We start from the raw sequence: 23,330 nt of genomic DNA on the forward strand, positions 1-23,330 counted from the left end.
GGCTGTGTGGCCATATTCTAGAAGAGTTTCTTCCTGGTGTTTTGTCTTCTTCGGAGAATGCTGGCATGGAAGAGAGTGGGGCAAATATACACCCACACCCACACACATACTGTGTGACCCTGGGTTGGAAGGAGTGATTTCCATTTTTATCTGTGTATTGTTCTGTTGTTGAATGGCAAGGCCCCAGGGTTAGAGGCTACAAAACCATTAATTAAACAGATACCAACCCTCTGCATATCCTCCCACCCTGAGGGCTTGCCATTCAACTACAGAACAATACATAGATTAACATGGAAATCAGTCCTCCCTACCTAGGGTCACACAGTATATATAGTCAACCCTGTTTTCACAGGGGATCTGTTCTTGAACCCCCTGCGAAAATGGAGACTCGCAAGTATTCAAGCCCCATAGGCTTGCATGGGGCATGTGCTGCAGGAACATGCCCTATTGACGATAATGGAGGTCGCCCCTTTGCGCATATTCAAGAACATGGATCCCAAGTCTGCGAGAAAGGAAGGGGCGACTGTATATACCGTAGTTTTTTGTGGGGTTTGTGGGATATATAGATATAGATATATATACCCCACTCTGATATATATATATATATATATATATCCCACTCTTATTCATATACACATACACATATATATATATATATATCCCACTCTTATTCATATACATATATATATATATATATCCCACTCTCTTATACATACATATATATATATATATATATATATATATATATATATATCCCACTCTCTAATACACACACACATACTGTATATCCCATATATATATATGTATATATATATGTATATGTAAGAGAGAGAAGAGGCTGAATGCACCATCCATAGATAAACATGAAAACCATTGCCACCTTCTTGAAAGTTCCAGATGCTGCTCCAGCCCCATCTGCACCAGGCAGAAATGCTGCGGTTCGATCCCGCCTCAGTTCCCTCATTGCCCCGCCTCCTTACGTGACGTCACCCCCAGCCCCAGCCCTGCCTTCGGATTGGACGAGGCTGCAGCCAAGTCGAGAAGCTTCTGCAAAGTGTCAGCACTGGCAGAGCCCTTTGGAAAGGAGGGGAGCCTAGTTGCCAGATATAAAAGTCTGGGTCCTGCGAAAAGACAACGCAAGAAAAAGGAACGGATTTCTTTTCATTCCTCTCCTTGAAGCCTTTTTTTGCATTGCTATATTTTAAAAGAAAAGAAAGGAAGTTTGCAGCCTGGAAAAGGTACTGTTATTGTTATTATGATTATTATTATTTTGCATGCATGCATTACTTTTTTTAAGCCCCCCCAAAATGAAATGGCATGAAAGCCAGGGTTCCTGTTGCGCAGTTGTGTTTGTGTTGCTTAAGAGGCTGGTTTTCCTTCTTGGCCCAAAGGAGCCCAGCTGGCTTGTCTTTTTCCTCCTTCCCCACATTTGTGGTTTTTTGCAAGCTGCAAAGGAAATTAAGTTACAAGTTGCCTGTTTGTTTGGCTTCCTGTAACTTCCCTTTCCCTCTGGCTTTGAAGGGTTTCGTTTCGAGAGAGAATAGGACACGAGTGCCTCTGAGCATAGTGCAGAGTGTTGTTTTTTAAAGTTGATCAAGTTGGGGGCAAAGTGGTGAATGTGAATCCTGGCATGTATTAGGTTTAGGGATGATTTTCTGGGTGGGTTTAAGTGTTCTTTGAAAAGGTTTGGGGCCAAATGGGAGCAGATAATGTTGGGGTCTTTGCTTTGGGGGAAAGGGTTGCGAAGGTTTCCTCCAGAGGATTGCCATAGTAGGATTCCTTGCTTTCTCAGCTGTATAGTCTTGTGTGTTGTGTTGTGTTTGCCTTCAGTTCGTTTCTGATTCTAAGGCAACCCTATCTTGGAGTAGCCTTGGCTAGATTTGTTCAGGGAGGGTTTGCCATTGCCTTCCCCTGAGGCTGAGAGAGTGTGACCCCATTCCTGGGTTTTCTTGGCAAGATTTATTCAGAGGAGGGTTGCCATTGCCTGAGGCCGAGAGAGTGTGACTTGCCTAAACTACCCTGCTCTGGGGTTTTCTAGGCAAGGTTGGTTCAGAGGTGGTTTGCCATTGCCTACCCCTGATGCTGAGAGAGTGTGACCCCATTCCTGGATTTTCTAGGCAAGGTTGGTTCAGAGGAGGTTTGTCATTGCCTTCCCTTGAGGCTGAGAGAGTGTGACTTGCCCAGGCTACCCTATTCTGGGATTTTCTTGGTTTGATTTATTTAGGGAGGGCTTGCCATTCCTTTCCCCTGAGGCTGAGAGAGTGTGACTTGCCCAAGCCACCCTATTCTGGGGTTTTCCTGGCTAGATTTGTTGAGAAGCTTGCCATTGCCTTCCCTTGAGGCTGAGAATGTGTGGCTTGCCTAAGCTACCCTATCCTGAGGTTTTCTTGGCCAGATTGTTTCAGAGGAGGTTTGCCAGTGCCTTTATTTGAGGCTGAGAGAGTGTGACTTGCCCCAGCTGACCTTATCCTGGGGCTTTTCTGGGCAAGATTGGCTCAGAGCAGGTTTGCCAGTAAGGCTGAGAGCCTGGGTTTCCATGGCTGAGCAGGGATTTCTTTGAACCCTGGGCTCCAGAGTCCTAGGGAGAGGCTTAGATTAGGAATCAGGGATCCAGTTGATCCGTTATTGCTTGGTGGCATCTGATGGATCCCGCGAAGGTTTCAGGGGATTGCTGCAAATGATGGGACAGAAGGGGAAAAATACAAATTCCAGGCTTAGCCTTTGGCTAAAGTGCAAAAACAGCCCTTTCTAATGTAAAGGAGTTCAAAGCAGCACTCGCTTGAAACGAGCTGCAATGGATTGCATTTTGTTGTTGGTGGAAAATTACTCCATCCGTTGCTTCTGCTTGCAGCTGGCTGGAGATGTCTCTGTTTTGCACAGGGATTTGACTTCGGTTCTGCAGTCTTTTTAACCCTTTCCTTTTGGGGACAGATTGGGAAGAGAGTGTCACTGTGAAGATGCAGAAGATGAGTACTATTTTGCTTTTTTTCCTCATTTATTTCAATGGGGGAAGGGCTGCATGTCAACTCATTGAGATTTTTATTCTGCAAAAACATTGCAAAAATAATAGCTCTTCAGTGCCATTTCGAACACTGCTTCAAAACAATTCTAAACCTCAAAGGTTTAGGGCTCCAGGACACAGTGATTCCCAGACGTTGGTCCTCCAGATGTTTGGGACTTCAGCTCCCAGAATTTCTGACAGTTGGTCAAAGCTGGCTGGGACTTCTGGGAGTTGAACGCCAAAACACCTGGATGACCAAAGTTTGGAAAGGATGGGGAAGGCCAAGGGTTAAAGCCACTGAAGAGCTCTGAATGACTCGGAAGCTTGCATGGCTTGATCCATCAGTGCTGGATCGCTAGATCCTGTCTGATTTTGAAAACTGAGCAAGATCAGCCCTGGTTAGCACTTGGTACCAACAAGTACCAGGTACTGTAACATATAGGTCAGAGGACTATGTGTGTGCTTTTGTGTGTTGTGTACCTTCAAGTCATCTCCGACGTATGGGACCCTAAGGCGAACCTATCATGGGGCTTTTGGGGGGCAAGATTTGTTCACAGAAGGTTTGCCATTGCCTTCTCCTGAGGCTGAGAAAGTGTGACTTGCCCAAGGTCACCCAATGGGTTTCATGGCTGAGCAGGAATCGAACCCTGGTCTCCCATAAGTGAGAAATGACTTGAAGGTACACAACACACAAACACATACACACACGCACGCCTGTGACATATATCCACCACGCTGCACTGAAGGAACTGTCAGAACCACTTCGGAGGCCTCCTTGCCTAAGAAAACTATAAAATGCATGGGGTTGCCATAAGTCCCCAAGAGACATGAAGGCCCACACACTTCAAGGTTCCTTGCAATAGTATTGCTTGTTGTTATTGTCAAAAATCTGCCTCCAGGATGGGAAATTTCTATTGCATTGGTTTGCAACTCCCATCATCCCCAGCCTGAGTGGTGGTGCTGATGGGAGTTGGAATCCCAAGGAGTGCCACTGTAAGAGGAGGAGGCTTAGAGCCACAGATAAGTAACCTGTAAGCAGCTGTTGATCAAAGTTACATAGTATGTATTAAGTTACTCCTTTCCTAAGAGTGGCTTCTTTTACCTTGGAGGTTGCCAACTTTAAAAAAGCCATCTGCTCTTGTGCATCTAGATTCCAAAGGCAGCAGATGATGCAAAGGTTATGAGCAAATCCCCATCCAAAACAAGGGAGAGTTAGTGTTTTAGACTACAGCTCCCACGATCCCCCCATTACTGACATATTCTGGGATTTGTAGTCCCAGCCCCGACATTCCCATGCTGCTCTTCATTATTATTATTATTATCATTATCATTATCAATTTTAATTTACAGACAGAGGCCCCTGTGTCTGGAAGCTAAGTTTTTCTCTAAAGGTCAGGATTTGAGTTCTCAAGATTTCAGAGATCTGGGTTTGTTTGTCTGCTTTTTCAGGAGAGGCTGAGGAAGTAGTATCTAGTGGGTAGATCGGTGGAGGCGGCTGCAGTTGAGCCATCTGCAGTTCTCCTCCCTCTTGGCAGGAATGACAGGCTTTCCGCTTTTTTAACAGCAGCTGTTTTTGGCACGCTTGCTGCTGCGTCTTGACTCTGCCTTAGCCACAGAGCCCTCTCGGGAGCTGAGTTCCAGAAAAATCTCTCTCTCGAAAGTGGGCAGTGTTGGAAAGGGTAGACGCACCACCCCAACTGCCCGTTTCCACCCCGTGCCCTTTGGGAGTTCCTGACTAGGGGCCAAACTGGGCAGAGTGCAGAGCTGGGGTGGAGTTTAAACTTTGAGCGAGTAGTTTGGGTGAGAAGTTTAATCTTATCATGAGCAGCAGCTGTGCCTGGTACAGAATTGGCAAATAGGAGCCAAGATTGGCATCTCGAAGGTACAAGTTAACACCCTGACAATCGGCCCCAGAATGTGTCTCGATGCATCTGCACTGTAAAAGTAATGCAGTTTGAAACCACTTTTAAGTATTGTAGCTCCACTGTATAAGATTTGCAAGACTGACACCTCAAAAGTATAGTTTAACACTCTGAGGATCTGCCCCAGAATGTGTCTTGGTGCATCTGCACTGTAAATATAATGCAATTTCAGGCCACTTTTAAGCATTGTAGCTCCATCCTATGCAATGGCACTGTAAAAAACAATGCGGTTCGAGACCACATTTAAGTGTTGTAGCTCCATCCTATGGGATTTATGGGACTGGCATCTCCAAGATAAAGTTTAACATGCTGAGGAATGGCCCCAGAATGCATCTCAGTGCATCTGCACTGTAAAAATAATGCCTTTTGAGACCACATTTAAGTGTTGTAGCGTCATCCTATGGGATTTGTGAGACAGGCAACACCCTGATGATTGGCCCCAGAATCTCTTCTGCACTGTGAAAATAATGCAGTTTGAGACCACTTTTAAGTGTTGTAGCACCATCCTATGGGATTTGTTGTTTTACCAGGTCTTCTGCATTCTCTGCTAAAGAGGGCTGGTGTCTCTACAGATCCCAGTATTTGGTAGGATGGTGCTGTGACAGCAAAAAGTGGTGTCAAACAGCATGATTTAGGCCACTTTTAGGTCCTGTTAAGTGTGCCATGGCAGCCTGTCAAGAAAGAAGAGAATCCAAATATGTCCCCCATTGACCATGTCTCAGGCCATGCCCATCCTTCTTATAAAGGGGAGGGCTGATATTTGCTAGGATTGCTGAAAGGGCAAAGGACAGGAGCTCAAATTCCAGTCTTCTGGCTGGATCATGGAAAGTTTCTTTAGCGGTCTGGCTTTTTCCAAAAGCTCAACAGCTGGGGCTGCAATATTGAAAGTTTCCAGCAGAGGGAAATAACTGCTACACGTACGTTACATATCTATCAGATATACATATAAACTGCGTGAGAACTAAAGTACCCGTTGCAATTTTCTGCAATGCCAAGGCAAACCTGCTATTACCAAGCCTTAAGAATGTGTTGATTTTCTACCACCCCATTACCTCTGTTTCTTTGTATATGTTAAGAGCATTGGTTTCTTGCTGCAAGACCAAACAGGGCAATGATTATGAAATCATCTTAACTGCATGAATGGCTTTTTCTAAAAGACGTGTGACAACTACAGACAGCCGGAATTGGGGCCCTAGAGTGAGGATTAAAGGGCTTTTAAACACTTTGCACACTTTGCATCCTCTTGTGCTTTGTTTTTGGCCTTATGTTTTATGTTTGGGAGAAGGTTGAGATGTGGAACTGTTTTAGCGAGAATTTGTATTTTAATGATATTTTATTGTTATACTTCAGTTGTAATCCGCCAGTGGGTCATTTGTCCGTATTTGATATTCCAGATGTTCAGTGTAGCTTCCACTATCTCTAGCCAGTGCTGTTGGGGGTTGGAGTCCAGCAACATCTGGAGGGCCACCAGTAGCCCACATTGAATTGCATCAGTAGCTTGCTTTCAAGGTTTCAAATTGGGAGTCTCCTCCTCAGCTGGAGTTGCCTAGGACCTGATGATTCAGGTTGTAGCTACATAACTACAGTTTTCTGGCAGGCCCTCTTGTGGCACTTGTGGTAATGTTCACTATATGTCCTCTTGCAGCCAAAATGTCCAAGGGTCCAGCTGTAGGAATTGATCTGGGGACCACCTACTCCTGCGTCGGTGTCTTCCAACATGGGAAGGTGGAGATCATTGCTAATGACCAGGGCAACCGCACCACCCCCAGCTACGTGGCCTTCACAGACACAGAGCGCCTCATCGGTGATGCTGCCAAGAACCAAGTGGCCATGAACCCCACCAACACTGTCTTCGGTAAGGATTAGCCCAGGCCATCCATGGTGCGATGGGTTCTGTTCTAGGCGCTGGCTGAGAAGATGTGTTGAAGCTCAGTTCTTTGTCCAGAGAAGAGTTAACTCTATGAATGTGTGTTAATGGTTGAACTACAGTGCGCCTGTGTCATAGGCGGGCGCGCCATACGCAGCCTTGAGCATACGTGCTCAAGCCGCGGGGCGCGCGCAGGACGGAAGAGGCGGCGCGTTCCATTCAATTGAATGGGCGTGCGCGCCCGTTGCTCCCCGCCCGCGCCACAGCGCACGAGCCCCATTTTTTCCAATGGGGCTCGAGCATAGGCGGAATTCACCTTACGGATCCCCCGCGTAAGGCGAGGATGGACTGTACAGAAGCTGAGTGGTTATGAAAGCACATGTTTCTCATAAAATGACCCATAACCAAATGGATATTAAAATAATATACACCATGAACAATCTAAAACAGGTGTTCTGTGCCATCTGAAGGTGCATCTATGCTGTAGAAATAATGAAGGGTATTCCAAGTATTTAGGCAACATCATCACTGGTACCATGGAAGGCGCCCAAAGTGGATGTGTTTTTCCTTTAAAATAGGAGAGGATTAGCTCACTGTATCTTTCTTGACTGTATCAAGTCACTCCTCTTTTCCAGATGCCAAACGCCTTATTGGCCGCCGTTATGATGATCCTGTGGTCCACTCTGACATGAAGCACTGGCCATTCCATGTGATCAATGATGGGGGCCGTCCCAAAGTGCAGGTGGAGTATAAAGGCGAGACGAAAAGCTTCTATGCCGAAGAGATCTCCTCGATGGTTCTCACCAAGATGAAGGAAATTGCAGAAGCCTACTTGGGCAAGGTGGGTAGTTGTTGATTATGATATCTCAGTGGTTCTCCAGATGTCTTGGACTCTTCATTCCACAGTCCCTGCCCATTGGCTGTGTTGACTTGGTCTTCTGGGAAATGAAGTCCAAAAACATCTAGAGAAGTAAAGGTTGAGAAGGAGACATTGTGGTAATGGGAAGGCATGAGACTGAAGCATGGGTAACATGGGTTGAGCATAGGTCTTTCTAATTCCTTCATCTCTCCATTATAGACTGTTACCAATGCAGTCATTACAGTTCCTGCGTACTTCAATGATTCCCAAAGACAAGCCACCAAGGATGCTGGTACCATTGCAGGCCTCAATGTTCTTCGGATCATCAATGAACCCACAGCAGCTGCCATAGCCTATGGGCTGGATAAAAAGGTCAGGAGGAGTTATTTATTTTTGGTTTTTAAAAAAATATGGCTAGGCTTAAGAGGAGATGTGAGGTTGTACACCTAGGTGAGGAAAGCCTGGCTCTCAAGACATTGTACTTAAACTTCTATCCATCCTAATCAGCATAGGTGAAAGCTCCTGGGAGTTTCATCTGGGAGGGCTTATAGTTAACTGCAGTTAACTGCAGGATCAAAAAGTTCCAATAGTACTTTGGTAAAACAGATGTTTCCAGGTTTCTTCTGGAGAGCATCTTGATAAGTAAATAAGGATTCAGAATTACAGTAGGCACATTTAGTTTCTTTCTGTACCTGTAGAATGGAGTGTGTTCTGGTATTTTGGATTTCACAAGTCCCACCCAGGTTGGCCAATAGTAAGGGATTATGGAAGTTGCAGTTGAAAGCATTTGCAGTACTTGGGCCTTCGGTATGTGGTTTGACCACAGATTCCATAATTCATCAGCATTACTCTTACCTGGTAGACTTCCCCAGCTCATTGTCTGCCTGTGCTATATATAATCTTGTACTGGTAATCTTGGGTACATGCCATGGAAACCCCTCTGAAGAGGGTGTATCTCACACTGTTGGGCTGTCACATTTACAGGTGGGTGGCGAACGCAATGTCCTCATCTTTGACCTGGGAGGTGGCACCTTTGATGTCTCCATTCTGACCATTGAAGATGGCATCTTTGAGGTTAAGTCAACCGCTGGGGACACTCACCTAGGTGGTGAGGATTTCGATAACCGTATGGTGAACCACTTTGTGTCAGAGTTCAAGCGCAAGCACAAGAAGGACATCACGGACAACAAGCGGGCAGTCCGGCGTCTGCGCACAGCTTGTGAACGGGCCAAGCGTACCCTCAGTTCCTCCACCCAAGCCTCCATCGAGATAGACTCCCTCTATGAGGGCATCGATTTCTACACCTCCATCACCCGAGCTCGCTTTGAGGAACTGAATGCTGACCTCTTCCGAGGCACCTTGGAGCCTGTAGAGAAAGCCTTGCGTGATGCCAAGCTAGACAAGTCTCAGGTGCACGACATTGTGCTTGTTGGCGGCTCAACCCGTATTCCCAAGATCCAGAAGCTTCTTCAGGACTTCTTCAATGGCAGGGAGCTCAACAAGAGCATCAACCCTGATGAAGCAGTAGCTTATGGAGCAGGTAAAGAGTCTTTGGCAAAAGGGCCAGGTTGGGGTGTTGGGCTACAGCTCACAGCATTCTTCGTCACTGGCTGGGTCTGCTACAATGTGCAGTCAAATATTTGGAATGCTGAATGATTCCTACTTATTCACTATGGGGTTTGTGGAAAAGAAGGGAGAAGCAAGTAGATAGATTCAGGAAAACAGCTGCTCCATTCTGCAGGAAGAAGCAATTTCTGAATGTACATAATAAATAGATAGCAACAACTGATAACCATTCTAAAGCATCTTATAAATAATACCAACTAGTTATGGTATCAGGGATGGGCAACAGTGGAGTGGGTACATTAGTCCCTCTAGATCCCATCCCCAGAGTGTGACTTGGGAAATTAGGAGTGGAGCATGGCTTTTGTGTGGCTTCTAGCCTCTTAGGACTCATGCATCATTGAAACAGCATGCCTCCAAAGTGACCCGAAACAGCTTTATTTTGGCCTGTCTGTACAGACCCATTGTTGAAAGCCTCTGGGACCACGTTTGGGCAAGACAGGATTTTTCCCCAGGGTCTTTGTCTGATGGGCATTGCTGCCTCTTGACCCAGTTTCGTTACTCCTCCAGCTGTCCAAGCTGCCATCTTGTGTGGGGACAAGTCAGAGAATGTGCAGGACCTGCTGCTGTTGGATGTCACGCCACTGTCCCTGGGTATTGAGACGGCCGGTGGGGTGATGACAGCCCTCATCAAGCGAAACACCACCATCCCCACCAAGCAGACTCAGACCTTCACTACATACTCTGACAACCAACCAGGAGTACTCATTCAAGTAAGTGGAAGCAGATGGTATAAATTAGGCATTGCTAGCTGTTTGCCTGGGAAATGGCAATAAGTTTTGAGCAATGATGGTACCGTATGTGAGAGGTCAATCCAACACTTCATACATATTTGGAGTTCTGCAGTCTCCAAATATGACAGGCATCTCGGGTTTCTTGTGCGCATTTTTGTACCGCCAAAGTGGGAAGCCAAAATCCCTTGGGCTGAATTGGTTCTCCACATTTCCTCAAGATGGTTATACCAGCTTTCCACAACACTGCTATTTGCTGGTTTGCCGAGTTGTGTACATTTTTCCCCCATTCAAGAATGTTGCAATGCCTCTCTTCAGGCTTGGTTGTGCGCATAAGTGCTTTGAAGTCAAATATGCCTGTGTTTTGATCCTGCTGCTTGGTTCTTGGCTCTGCCCACTGCTGAAATGTAGCCCCCAAAAGTTACTGAATTGGAATTCAGCCAGAGGTTCCTTGATGATCTCAAGCTTTGCTTTCTAACCACCAGATGCATCCTTTCTCCCCAACCTGCAGGTGTACGAAGGAGAGCGTGCTATGACCAAAGACAATAATTTGCTGGGCAAGTTTGAGTTGACAGGGATCCCCCCTGCTCCTCGAGGTGTCCCACAGATTGAAGTGACCTTTGATATTGATGCCAATGGTATCCTCAACGTATCTGCAGTCGATAAGAGCACTGGAAAGGAGAATAAGATCACAATCACGAATGATAAAGGTGAGTGTGGATGGAAAATGGGATCTCAGCCAATGCTGGGGAATCGGGCAATCTTCTATGTGTCGCACTACCAACATTTAGTGTTTTTCACCAGTGGCCACTCTAGCTAAAGCTGCTGGGAGTTGAAGTCAAGCAACATCTAGAAGACAGTGTGATTCCCACCCCTAGTTTGGCCATTGGTTCTTGGTTGCACCTATGTGCTTAGATGGGCAACTTTGGTCCTCACAGGCTATATCTGCCATCCTCACCATTGGAGTGGCTAGGGCAGATGGATTTTACAGTCCCAACAATGTCTAGGAAGGCTGTACATGGCTCATCCTGGCTTACAAATTGCCATCTCCTTGACTGGTTTCCCCTTCCTGCCACAGGACGTCTTAGCAAGGAGGAGATTGAACGTATGGTCCAAGAGGCGGAACAATACAAAGCCGAGGATGAAGTCCAGAGGGAAAAGATTGCGGCCAAGAACTCCTTGGAGTCCCTGGCCTTCAACATGAAGAGCACAGCGGAAGATGAGAAGCTGAAGGATAAACTGTCTCCAGAGGACAAGCAGAAGATCCTGGACAAGTGCAATGAGGTTATTTCCTGGCTGGACAGGAACCAGGTGAGTTTACAAGACTAGTTGGCATGTCAGTAGAAGAGTGGTTAGTCCTGGTTTTAGAGTTATTTCTTGGTTAGGAAAAAATGAAAAATAAGGTGACCATAAATAACATAAGGGCCATCATGCAGACCTCAAAGCAATAAAGAATGGATGGGAGGATGTGCTATTAAGTAAGTCATGTTCATCTTGGTGATTGTATGTTTCTTAGCAAGATTTATTCAGGGAAGTTTTGCCATTGCCTACCTCTGAGGCAGTGGGTTTCATGGATGAGCAAGGATTCAAATGCTCAAACAAGTATACCATGCTGGCTACAGGGGTCCCTTTGCTTGATTTCAGATGGCCAGTGACAGTGTTTCCTCATTTTGGTGGTATAGAGCTGTGCATTTGTAATACAAGGAAAAAGGGCTTTACTGCCACATTCATCATCTTCCCTGGTTTCTTGGAAGTTGTGACTGGGTAAAGAACTAGTTAGCTGTCTAATCGTGTGCCTTCCACCCCCGCAGCTCAAGGTTAGTCTCAGTGTTGTAGTTGGGGCATGGTTGGTGTTTCAAGACTTTCTGATCAGCAGAAATGATTGATCACTTGCCATCTTCTCTCCCTCCAGGATTCCCACTTCCCTCAAAGCAATGGTTCTCAAACTTTGGTCCTCCATTTTAGTTTGGATCTCAGATCCTAGATGTCCAAGCCAACTTAACCAAAAGTCAGGAATTACAGGAACTGAAGTCCAGAACATCCAGAGGACCAAAGTCTGGGAATCATTGCCTTAGAGCTTACCTGCAATTGATAAGAGTTCAGTGGAGTTTCCTTGCAACAGTATATTGATGGTATCTGTGCGTGCGCATACACATAGATCATGAGCAACATAGCTGTTTTATTTTGAAGGACTCCTTGGGAGTGTTGCTGTGGAGGTTGTCAGTGATGCCCACTTGCGCTTCAGCAGCTACTTCTGCACTGTTGGTCATTCCCAAGAACAACTTGACCTTGTAGTTGCCAGGGCCTATCTAATCCCAATCCCCTACCACTGCAAAAATGCACAGCTATAAACCATCCCTGAGACGTAGCCATCCAACCTCTGCTGAAAATCCTCCAATGGAGGAGAGCCAACCATTCTCCAAAGTAATCTGTTCTGTTGTTGAACCACTTTTACAATCAAGAAGTTCTTTCTGGTGTGTAGTCAAAACCTCATCTATCCATTAGATAGGATGGTTGTCTAGAGGTGAATGGCTACTTTTAGTTCTCTGCTTGCTTCTTCCACAAGGGGGCATCTGCTTCCTAAGAATGGATCTGAACAAGAGCATCTGAAGGCTTAACCCTGTCATGTCATAGATCTGCCAGGACTTCCAATCTGTTCTCCTGAACTATGGCTCATTGCAAGGGAAGACAGCTACTTAGCCAATAGTTAGAGACAGTCTTGTAAATCTAACACAGTCTCAGACTGAATGCAGTAGTGCTCCGGTCTTGAATTGTCATAAACCTGTTATCATGTTAAAGCTAAATGCATCTCCACCTTTTTGTCTCTCCTCTCCCCTTGGCAGATGGCAGAAAAGGATGAATACGAACATCAGCAGAAGGAGCTACAGAACGTCTGCAATCCCATCATTACCAAGTTGTACCAAGGAGCTGGAGGCATGCCAGGAGGGATGCCAGGGGGGATGCCCGGTGGCTTCCCAGGAGCTGGAGGCACTGGGGGTGGCTCTTCAGGTCCCACTATTGAGGAGGTGGATTAAGAGCCTCCCAAGCCTTGCATGGTGGGGGAGGGAACTTGTGCAAGTTGTCTTGGAAGCTTCCTTCTGATCCTGCTTCACTCCAGCTGCCTCCTCCTGCCCTTCTTCCCCCTCTGCATGAATGGAGTTTCCTCACTCTGTTCTCTCCCCCACACTACTTCTGCTCTCTGTTACAAAATGGAGCATGTCACTTTACTGCCAAATTGTGTTCACATGAATAAATTATTGCACTTTTGTCATCCTCCGGCTTTGGTGCCTGTGTGATTTGTGCATGCTTGTGTTAGGGCAAGTTTGTGTCCTCTGGAAAATAGTGCAGAGAAACTTGATTCTTTGTTGTTCAGAAAGAGTTAGCAGGACATGCTCAAGCAAATCCAGTGGTACATTTGGCCCTCCATATCCAAGGATTCAACCATCCACAGCTTGGAAATACAGTATTTGAAAAATACATAAATACCCAAAAGCAAACTTAGATTTTTGCCATTTTATATAAGGGAAATCATTTTACTATGTCATTGTATTTAGTGGGACTTCAGCATCCATGGATTTTGATATCCACAAAGCATCCTGGAACCAAACCCTAGCAGATACCAGGGGCCTACTGTATAAATTGAAAGCATCTGCTTTTATATTCTGCTTTTTCTCCAGAATGGGGATCTTAGGTTGACTCTCAAGATGACACAGTAAATAATATGAAATAAGTAAGTTACATCACTGAAACACAATTGAGTTACAACAGCTTTAGAAGCACTTGTACTGGGAGAGTTAGAAGCACAACCCATGTGATGAAATCCCTGGCATTAGTACTCATTTGCCAAAGGCTTGCCTGAATTAAAAAAGCACTTTGACTGCTAACAAAAGGACAACAATGAAGGAGTCAGCCAACTTTCCTCTGGAAGGGAGTTCAGCAGTTTGGAAGAAGACAAAGCTCAAATCCCTGTCCAGTTTGCTCCCTGGGTAAGGACTGCTGAAGTATGAGTAATCTGTACTTACCCAGGGAACATGATCTTCCAAATATTGGACTGCAGTTTCTAGCAGCCCTAACCAACATAGCTAATGAGGAACGCTGGGAGTTGCAATCAAACACAAATTGAGTAAATCAATTTGGATGTTCCAGTTTCTCCTTCTCCCACTTTCCCCCTTCATCCACAGCATGTTTGAACTGCCGCAAATTGAGTTTGAAATGCAAAAGTAGTTTGTACTCAACTCAGCCATTGCCATCCTCTGAGGCTGAGAGAGTGTGATTTACCCAAGGTCACCCAATGGTTTTTATGCTTGAGCAGGAATTTGAACCCTGATCTCCAGAGCTGTAGTCCCTAAGTAGATGACAAAACGTAATCCGTCCATTTCCCTTCAAGATTTCTCTTAAAATGCCATTATTTAGTTTCTCTCTGAAATTCTGTCTCCCTAAACTGCCAATCCCAGCATTCAAGGAGATGGAACCATGGCTGTTAAAGTGGAATCGTAACACGATCACTGTGTAATGTGAAAGGGCTCCAAGTGAAGGGAAACTCAACAGGAGAGAAAGGGAAGTGTTGGGGAAGGAAACAGGTGAGTGAAAGTAGCCGAGTGGTGCAAGAGTTTCCTTTCAGCACAGTGTGTGCTGTCATGGAGAAACAGCATCTGTTGGCACAAGAGGAACGGCAATTGCACAACGGTGCTTTAACTTATTTGTGTTTGCTCTGTAAACACAACTTGGAAAGATCTTGATTGCTTATTGCTGACCTTAGCAGTCTGCAACAATAGCTTGGAGTGTATTTATTACCTGTCCTTGAGGCAGAATGTTGGACATTTGGAGCATATGTGACCAAGCCGCATCAAGATGGCAAATATTAATGCAGAAGAACACACAAACTAGGAGATGCTGCTGCAGTTTACTTTTGCCTGACCTTAGTGGTCAGGCTTATCTGTTCTCCCCTTTTCCCCATATTCTGCTTTTCACAGGTGCTTAGTAAAAAATTCCAGCGGTCACTGCCTGTTGCAACCAGGTCCATAAAGCAACTGTAAGATCTGCTAAACTACAATATTTCCCATCTTGAGCTTTTTTGCATTGTTACTGCAGACACACTTTTGCACTCCGACACCTGAAGTCTGTGTTTCTCCAGTCCTGCTTACCATTTTCCCAATGCCAGTGCTGCTAAAAATCTTCCAGTTAGACAGAGGACAAGGAGTAAAAGGGAGGCTGGGCAGGCATACTTTGTAAAAAGGAGCTTCAGTGTCAGAGGCATTATTAACGAAGGTATGCCTGTACTTTGTTTTAATCTATGATGCCTGAAGCGGTTGCCTCACTCTCTGTGAGAGATGTTAATCCATCTCTGGGGATACTGAAGCATTTAAAAGACGTGTGAAAATTATTGCTTGGCAACTAAGTGCAGTTGTGTCAAAATAAGTGTGTTTATTATTAATGGAGCAGTTGAGGATCTTCACTCCTAGGGTGCCAAGGTACCAGACAAACATAAGAAAGAATGATAATCACTAAAAGGAAGGAGGGCATCTGTATGAGTCAATAGGCAATGCTAGGAAAAACATCATCAGGTTCTGTATAATTAAACTGCAGGACTCACTCCAACAGAATGTGTCAGAGGCTGGACGTTTTGCAAGAGTTAAAAAGAAGAACTGGGCTTTTACCTCTGAAAATGTGTTGGGCAAAAGGTAAAAAAAGACTCCCTGCTCAGAGCCTTTGCGCAAATTTGGAACAAGCTAACACTACCAAAGAGAGACTCAAGATCCAAAACAATTTCAATAGGCTGCCGCAGAGCTTGAAACATGACTTTTGAAAAAGGAATTCGACCTGTTCAAAAATGCTGCTTGAAATGTAATTTTCAACAATGCGCTCTGGAAAGGTTGGGTCGGGGGCCACGGTGTGAGGTTGCCATGTTCCTGATCCAGCTGAAGGAGGAGGGCACCCCTTTGGAGCTGTTTGTACAGCCCCATAGACTGCGTCTCCACTGCACAAATAGTGCAGTTTTGACGCCACTTTAACTGCTATGGCTCAGTGCTATGGAATCCTGGTATTTGTAGCTTTGTAGCCAGAGCTCTCTGACATAGAAAACTACAGTCCCAGACTTTCATAGCACTGAGACATGGCAGTTAAAGCTGTGTCAAACTGCATTATTTCTTCAATGCACATGCATCTAGAGGGGGTTTTGTCCCTTCCAAAAAAGGGCAAGATCTCCCCAAGCTCTGGACCATAGAATATTTTGAGTAAAACCATGTATCTTGCAGTCAGCAGCTTTCCCCAATATGGCAGATACTTATCTTATATCCCAAGTGTGTCACTGACCTCTGCTCCCAGATCCGCATGGGACACATCTATACTGTAGAAATAATACAGCTTGGCACCACTTTTAAGTATTGTAGCTCCATCCTATGGAGTATTGTGATTTGGTGCCTCACAAAACTACAAATCCCAGGATTTTGCAGGATGACGCAATGGCAGTGCATCAGAAGTCCAAGCTGGATTACAAATCAGCTCTTCAATTTGCATTCCAATGGGGAGGAAACAAAGGATTCTGTTGGCATGTGGGCAACTGGTTATTGTTGTATGGCAATGAGAGTTTGCTGCAAGTGTTCTGACTCAGGCAGAGCCCAGCTGTGGTTGGCCCTCATTCCAGCCTTACTTTCATGACCTGGGTTGCATTTCTTCAATATATCCGGCATGGAGGATGTTCCCTCCCACGTGAATTTCCACTGATATTTCACAACTGGGTGAGGTGTGTATCCAAGCCAATAGACACTGAGAGCTCTTCCACCCAATTTTTCATTGGATTTGGATTCTATTAGTCATGGCCCTGTAGGTAGTAGGCAAGGTGTCCAGGTTGGCATAACCATTCCATAATCACCAGCTTGGTGACTTTGGCATATCAGGCTGAATTTGATGTTTGCAACACATCTTTGGTTGTCAGCTGTTCAATTGTGTAGCTGAAAACATCACAGACTTGGAACAACTGCTAAGGAATATCAAGGAGGAAAGTGCAAAGATAGGCTTATTGTTGAACATAAAGAAAACAAAAATAATGACCACAGAAAATTTACACAATGAGGAAATAGAAATAGTAAAAGAATTTCCATACCTGGGGATCAAATATTGATCAGAGTGGGGACTGCAGTCAAGAAAGCAGAAGAAGACTAAGAATGAGGAGGGCAGCTATGAGAGAAGTAGAAAATACCTTAAATGGAACCGTCTAATTATAAAGATTGTATGTACAGGGCTGTGTAAATTTACAGCGCTTTATAAATAAAGGTTAATAATAATAATAATAATAATAATAATAATAATAATAATAATAATAATAATAATACAAGCCATTGTATTCCCTATTACCATGTATGGATGTGAGAGATGGACAGTTAAGAAAGTGGATAGGAAGAGAATGAATTCATTGGAGATGTGGTGGTGGAAAAAAGTGCTGAGGTTACCATGGACAGCCAAGAAGTCAAACAAATGGGTCCTAGATCAGATCAAATCAGAAATCTCTCCAGAAGCCAAGATGACAAGACTGAGCTGTCGTACTGTGGCCACATCATGAGAAGGAAAGACTCGCTGGAAAAAACACTAAGGCTAGGAAAGGTGGAGGGAAGTAGAAAGAAAGGAAGGCCATGGGTATGAATTTGCAGGACCTGAGCAGAGCAGTGAAGCATAGGGAGTCTTGGAGATGCCTCATCTACAGGATTGCCATGGATTGAGATCGACCCGAGGGTGGATAACAACAACAAATACTTGGGTGAATTGGGCCCAGGCTAGGATCTGAACTAGGTGGGCTCAATGGGAAATGACCAAAGAGGAAATTGGGACTATGGTTTATATTGCTGTTGATTTGTGACCAACACCCAGAGCATAGCTGGCAAGAGAAAACTTACGCATGTGGAACGATGCTGGGAGGGACCTTGGGTAATCTGAACCTGGCAGAGGTTTGTGATTAGTATCAATTAGCCAGGCATTATATCCCAGCTAATAAATAGTTATTTCCCAAAGCACTGGTTTTAACCTCTGTTTCCTAATCTAAGTGGAATTTTACAAGGGGCAATCAAGCAAGCCATATCCAGTATATTGCGTGAATATAGAATTAATAAAGCAGGATGACATCTGAACAATCAGAAGACAAAATTAATGACTACTGGTTATTTACAAAACTTTAAAGTGGGCGATGACGACGCTGATATGGTTAAAGATTTCCTACATCTTAGCTCAGTCATAAATCAAAACGGAGACTATACTCAAGAAATTAGAACAAGATTTAGGACTGGGAAAGGCAGCCATGGAGGAACCAGATAAGATCTTCAAGTGTGAAGACACATCGTCCACATGATAGAAAAAAAGTTCTACAGATACCATGGAATAGTAAAAATGAATAGATAAATGAATAGATCTTAGAGTAATTTGAATTCTCATAAGAAAATGACTAACTGCTGTTGTACTTTGGACATATCATAAGATGGCATGATTCATTGGAAAAGATGTTAATGCTCCATAGAGAAGAAGGCAGTAGGAAACAAGGGAGACACTTGCAAGTGGAAATGCAACTATGCAAGCAACTGGCAGTTGCAGAGAGGAATGCTATGGATACCCGCTTTCCCATGAGAGCAAACAAGTAAAACGGTTGTGTGCCTATATAACATCATACATCATACCCAGACTCTGTGCATGTTGGGTAAGGCTGATGAAAAGTCACTGACTGAAAATCACCCAATAAGAGCTTCATGGATGAGTGGGGATTTGCAACCGAAAGAGAGCTTGGAGATGTTAGTTTTGGGGCTATAACTTCTCAAATCCCCCCATCAGGGACCATGCTGGCTGGAGGTTCTGGCATTTGTAGTCCAAATAAGTAACTTTCCCAAATTCTGGTCTTAGTTGGTAAGTATACAACAAGAAGGAACTCTAATCCGTGCAGATTAATTAATACAGGACATAAAGATTTGGTTTCATTATAACATGCCTTTTGGCGTATTTCATACATGAGAACAAAATGAACTAATCCATCTTGACCTCTCTTACAGCACATGCTGATCCAATTCTTTCCTGTTATCATGCTCAATTAAATTGTATCCACCGGGAGCTATTTTTTTAATTGTGATGCTATTAAAAATAAATCAGTGCCCACTCCCTTTTTTGGCAGCCTATTAATCACCCACCATTGTTGTTGTTGTTGTTGTTTAATAGGTTATGGGTTGCATCCAAAGACATGCTTGAGCAGAGAATAGACAGAAAGAAGAGAAGGGATTTATATGGCTAGGAAATACAAAAAATGGGGCAAAGGGTTTAGATGCACACAGTAGGGTCTGTGACTCTCATCTGAAGGGTCTCTGGTAAGTCTGACTGTCAAATGATTTGGCAAATTTAGGGGCTGAGGCATCATGTTCTACAAATTTTTAGCATATACAATTTGCCTGTTGGAGCCAATGTTCTGCATCTGGAAACATTTGGTCCCCAGGATTCTAGCAAACTATGGCCCCATACAGACAGGCCAAAATAAAGCTGCTTCGGGTCACTTTGGAGGTATGCTGTTTAAATGATGCATGCATCCTAAGAGACCGGAAGCTGCACCAAAGCCATGATCCAGTCCTAAGGACTGGAGCACAGCTTTCGGACTCTTAGGATGCATGCATCATTTAAACAGCATGCCTCCAAAGTGCCCCGAAGCAGCTTTATTTTGGCCTGTCTGTATGGGGCCTATGTATGAAATCCCACAAGCCTAAAGTCTTTCCAGGATTGTGGGTCACCTCTGAGCCACAGGTTTCATTGCTATTGTCTCATCTGACCAATGGGCCAGTAAAGTCCTATGACAGGCTGTGTTTCCCCTATCTGGAATTCCAAAACCCCAAATATTAAAACAACCCCAGATTTGTCATGGGTTCCTGAGACTGGGACACTTTTGCTTTCTGATGGTTCACTGAACACAAACTTTGTTTCATGCACAAAATTATTTAAAATATTGTATAAAATTACCTTCAGGGTATGTGTATATGAAACACAAAAGGAGTTACGTTTCTTTCTCATTCCATCACGGCTGCAGGTATGAGTATTTATTAGGATTGTGACTCTCCCTTGGCAATGAAAGCAGCTATTTAAAGCTGCCTCACACCCTGCATGTGGTGCAGTTTTGTTGTGTTGTGGGGGAAGATGGGATGGGAAGGGCACTTTCTGAATGCATGAGGTCTATGTTTGGTCATGCTGAGATACCCATGGGAAACAGCAGTGACACTGATGTCATCTGATCATAACATGAAAGAATATACCTTTAGACCCACAATACTTTGCAAGAGACAGACAGGAGCTGAAATTGAGCCAAGATGCATCAGGTGTTGGCTCATGAGCTTGTTCTGAATGCTAGAGATTATTATTATTATTATTATTATTATTATTATTATTATTATTATTATTAATAACCGGAATTCGGTTGTGATCAGAGTAGAACCATCGACTCAGTAGAGTTTACCTTTGTGTTGACTCACCATTCAGCTACTGATTCAAAGAGTCTATGCTACTTGGGACTAACCAACAATATTCCGCCAAACAATATTAATAACCATATTGTTAGTATTAATAGAGTGGGCGCTTGGTATTTGCTGGGGTTTGGGTCTAGAACCCCCTGTGAATATCAATATCTGTGGAGGTTCAAGTCCCATTAAATACAATGGATACTCAAATTAAGATCCTTATATAAAATGGAAAAGATTTGCTTTTTGGCATTTATATATTTTAATATATTCAAGCTGCGGATGTTTGAATCTGTGGATAAAGAATCCATGGGTACAGAAGGGCAACTGTGAGAATCACTGCCTATAGGGGAAAGCGAACAACCATGATTCCAATGGTGACAGGGGTTCTGAATCTGAATTAAACTGCCATAGACAGGATCACAATAGTGACAAATAGTGTTGTGGCACATTCCAAGCAGTGATAAAAATGGTCACTGCTTGGAATGTGCCACAATGATTATCCAACAATACTTCATTGATCCTAGATTATTGGATAGGATCTGAATCCCTGATGGCACAGAACTGTAGACAGTAACACCTAGTAGACTGTGAAACTGAGTTCATAACAGCTCCAGCTCCAGAATGTGATGTGGAACACAAATGGGAGGGTGGTATTGCATTCTAGTTCTGCTTCTAGGCTTCCTATTGGACATCTGTTTGGCCATTTAGGACACATAATATTGGACTAGATAGGCCTTGAGACTACACAGTTCTTGGTATGCTCCTTTATACTATCAGCAAATTCATTCACTCACAATGAATCTTAGAAGATTACCGCATTGGGGTAAAAACGTTCCCCAATGTGTTCTCATGGGCGTGAGCCCGAAATGTGATGGGAACCCAATGGGTCCCAGAATGCTAGTTTACTGCACGGGCGTTCCCATCAGGTTCCCAATGTGTTCTAGGAGGCGCATTTCTGGGAACGCTTTTTACCCCAGTGTGGTAATCTTCTATATGTAGCCAAAGCCACAGCATATAGATACAGCAGATATCTATCAGTAGTGTTGTGTGTGTGTGCCTTCACATCACTTGTCAATTTATGGCAACCCTATGAATTCCATTGGGTTTTCATAGGCAAGGAATACACAGAGGTGGTTTTGCCAATTCCTTCTTCTAAAATATATCTTACAGTGGGGTTGTAGGTCTATAGAAATGCAAAAGGGAGAAGAAATCAATCTGGTAAAGGCATGGAACAAATAATCCTGGGAAAGGGAATGGGTGTCTAGAATCATGAACTAGTCCACTGCCAATAGCAATGTTGGCTTGCCAATCCCACTTGCTGTCTTGGATTAATTAATCCAAAATGTGCAATCTTGCCAGACTTCTTGGTTTCTGGCATGTCATGTACCAATGTTTCTCTATCAGCCCACTCACATTCATCCTTGTGTCAGGATTGACAGAGGTTACCTCTGCTTTTTGGCAGTACTGCGAATGCCCTGGAGGAAGGCATGTACCAACAGACACCTGTCCAAAGCAAGAGCTTGCAGGGTGTAAAAAGCAGAGCCTGGAAAAGTTCTTCTTCTGGACTACAGCTTCCAGAATCCACCACCACTGGCCATGTTGGCTGGGGGATTCTGAGACTTGTTGCCCCCCAGCTCTAGTAAATAGAGAAGGTATAAGAGAAGACATTTAAAAATAGACAACTAGGCATAGTGAGCTCATTGCGCTTTATAATTAATGGAGTGCAAATTGTGATGGACAACTATGTTTTAGTTAGTGTCCTGGTCTGAAAATGCAAAGTTAGCTTCATCTTAAAGTATGTGCCAAATTAATTTCTCCTTGATTCCCATTTGTTTCCCCATCTCTCTGCATTTGCTAAAACATCTATTAATGCAACTTCCAAACATGGTGCTCTTGTTGTGCTTTCCACGTACCACAGTCAACTTGAGTGCTCTGTTGTGTAGGATGGAGCCAATGGTACACCTGTTTATTTATTGTAAACAGAGAGTGGAAAGGCTGGGCACACCCAGCCCAAACTCTTACCAGGCCCAGAAAGTCTCTGACACAACTGGATGCCAAGAGAACAAGGCGTCTCGCTTCTGAATCAGCCCTGCCCAGTCCTAGAGCTGCAAAGAGAACAAGTGTCTGTGCACCTGCAGACTCCAACCACTTGACCACACAGCCTTCCAGGAACTTGGAAGCGGGGATCTCAGAATGAGTCCTTGTGCTACAGTTATCTTCTCCAGTCAAAACTTGGAGATTATGCATTTTCCAGCTGTAATTCAAAAAATACATTATTTGTGGTTTGATCATTTAAAAAGCAAGGCATGGAAGACAGCAAAGCTATTTCTCCTCTCTTTCCATCACTCACAGACAAGGTATTGTTTTGTTCCTTTTGGACATATGACTTTTTGAGATAGGAGTTGTACCTGCACTACACAGTTGAAGGGCATCATACTACTGTAATAGCAATGAGTCCATCAAATAAAATCCTAGGATTTGTGGGTTGAGGGAGTATTTTGATTTCTCTGCTAGGATAAAATTGTGGTCTAGTGAAGTACTTAGATGTCTCTCCTAGAAAGGTATTGTCTATTCCCCTGGGTTACAATACAGAAACCATGAGTGGTTGCACTGTGTTGTTGTTCTTTACCATCAAGTGGGGACACATTAAAAGGCCTTCTCTGGGATTGCTCCCACATTTTGGAACTCCCTCCCTGGGCAGGTTAAGATGGCTCCTTTGTTTTTCTTTCACTGACAAGACATTTCTTTCCCAACAAGCTTTTGGAAACTGATTTCAACACAGAAATGACCTTTATGGTGCAGGGTTCAAATCTTGTCTTGGCCATGGAAACCCATTGGGTAACCTTTGCTAAGTCACG

The 23,330-nt window shown here is 44.1% G+C and overlaps 1 protein-coding gene across 2 annotated transcripts; it reads left to right on the forward strand.

The window, feature by feature from the left end:
* The first annotated feature begins 1,073 nt into the window (after positions 1–1,073).
* On the forward strand, positions 1,074–13,279 carry LOC121915091 (heat shock cognate 71 kDa protein-like). Of its 2 annotated transcripts, none has more exons than XM_042438942.1 (9): positions 1,074–1,238; positions 6,569–6,778; positions 7,426–7,631; positions 7,869–8,021; positions 8,634–9,189; positions 9,783–9,985; positions 10,515–10,713; positions 11,082–11,314; positions 12,803–13,279. In XM_042438942.1, exons 2-9 carry the CDS (start codon positions 6,574–6,576, stop codon positions 13,103–13,105), a joined length of 2,058 nt encoding a protein of 685 aa, XP_042294876.1. In that variant the 5' UTR covers positions 1,074–1,238; positions 6,569–6,573; the 3' UTR covers positions 13,106–13,279. The 2 variants fall into 2 exon arrangements, with proteins under 2 accessions (XP_042294876.1, XP_042294877.1); XM_042438943.1 differs by having other exon boundaries at positions 1,078–1,238; positions 12,847–13,279.
* Positions 13,280–23,330: the final 10,051 nt, after the last annotated feature.

The sequence above is a fragment of the Sceloporus undulatus genome, chromosome 9, assembly GCF_019175285.1.
Source record: "Sceloporus undulatus isolate JIND9_A2432 ecotype Alabama chromosome 9, SceUnd_v1.1, whole genome shotgun sequence".
NCBI lineage: Eukaryota > Metazoa > Chordata > Lepidosauria > Squamata > Phrynosomatidae > Sceloporus > Sceloporus undulatus.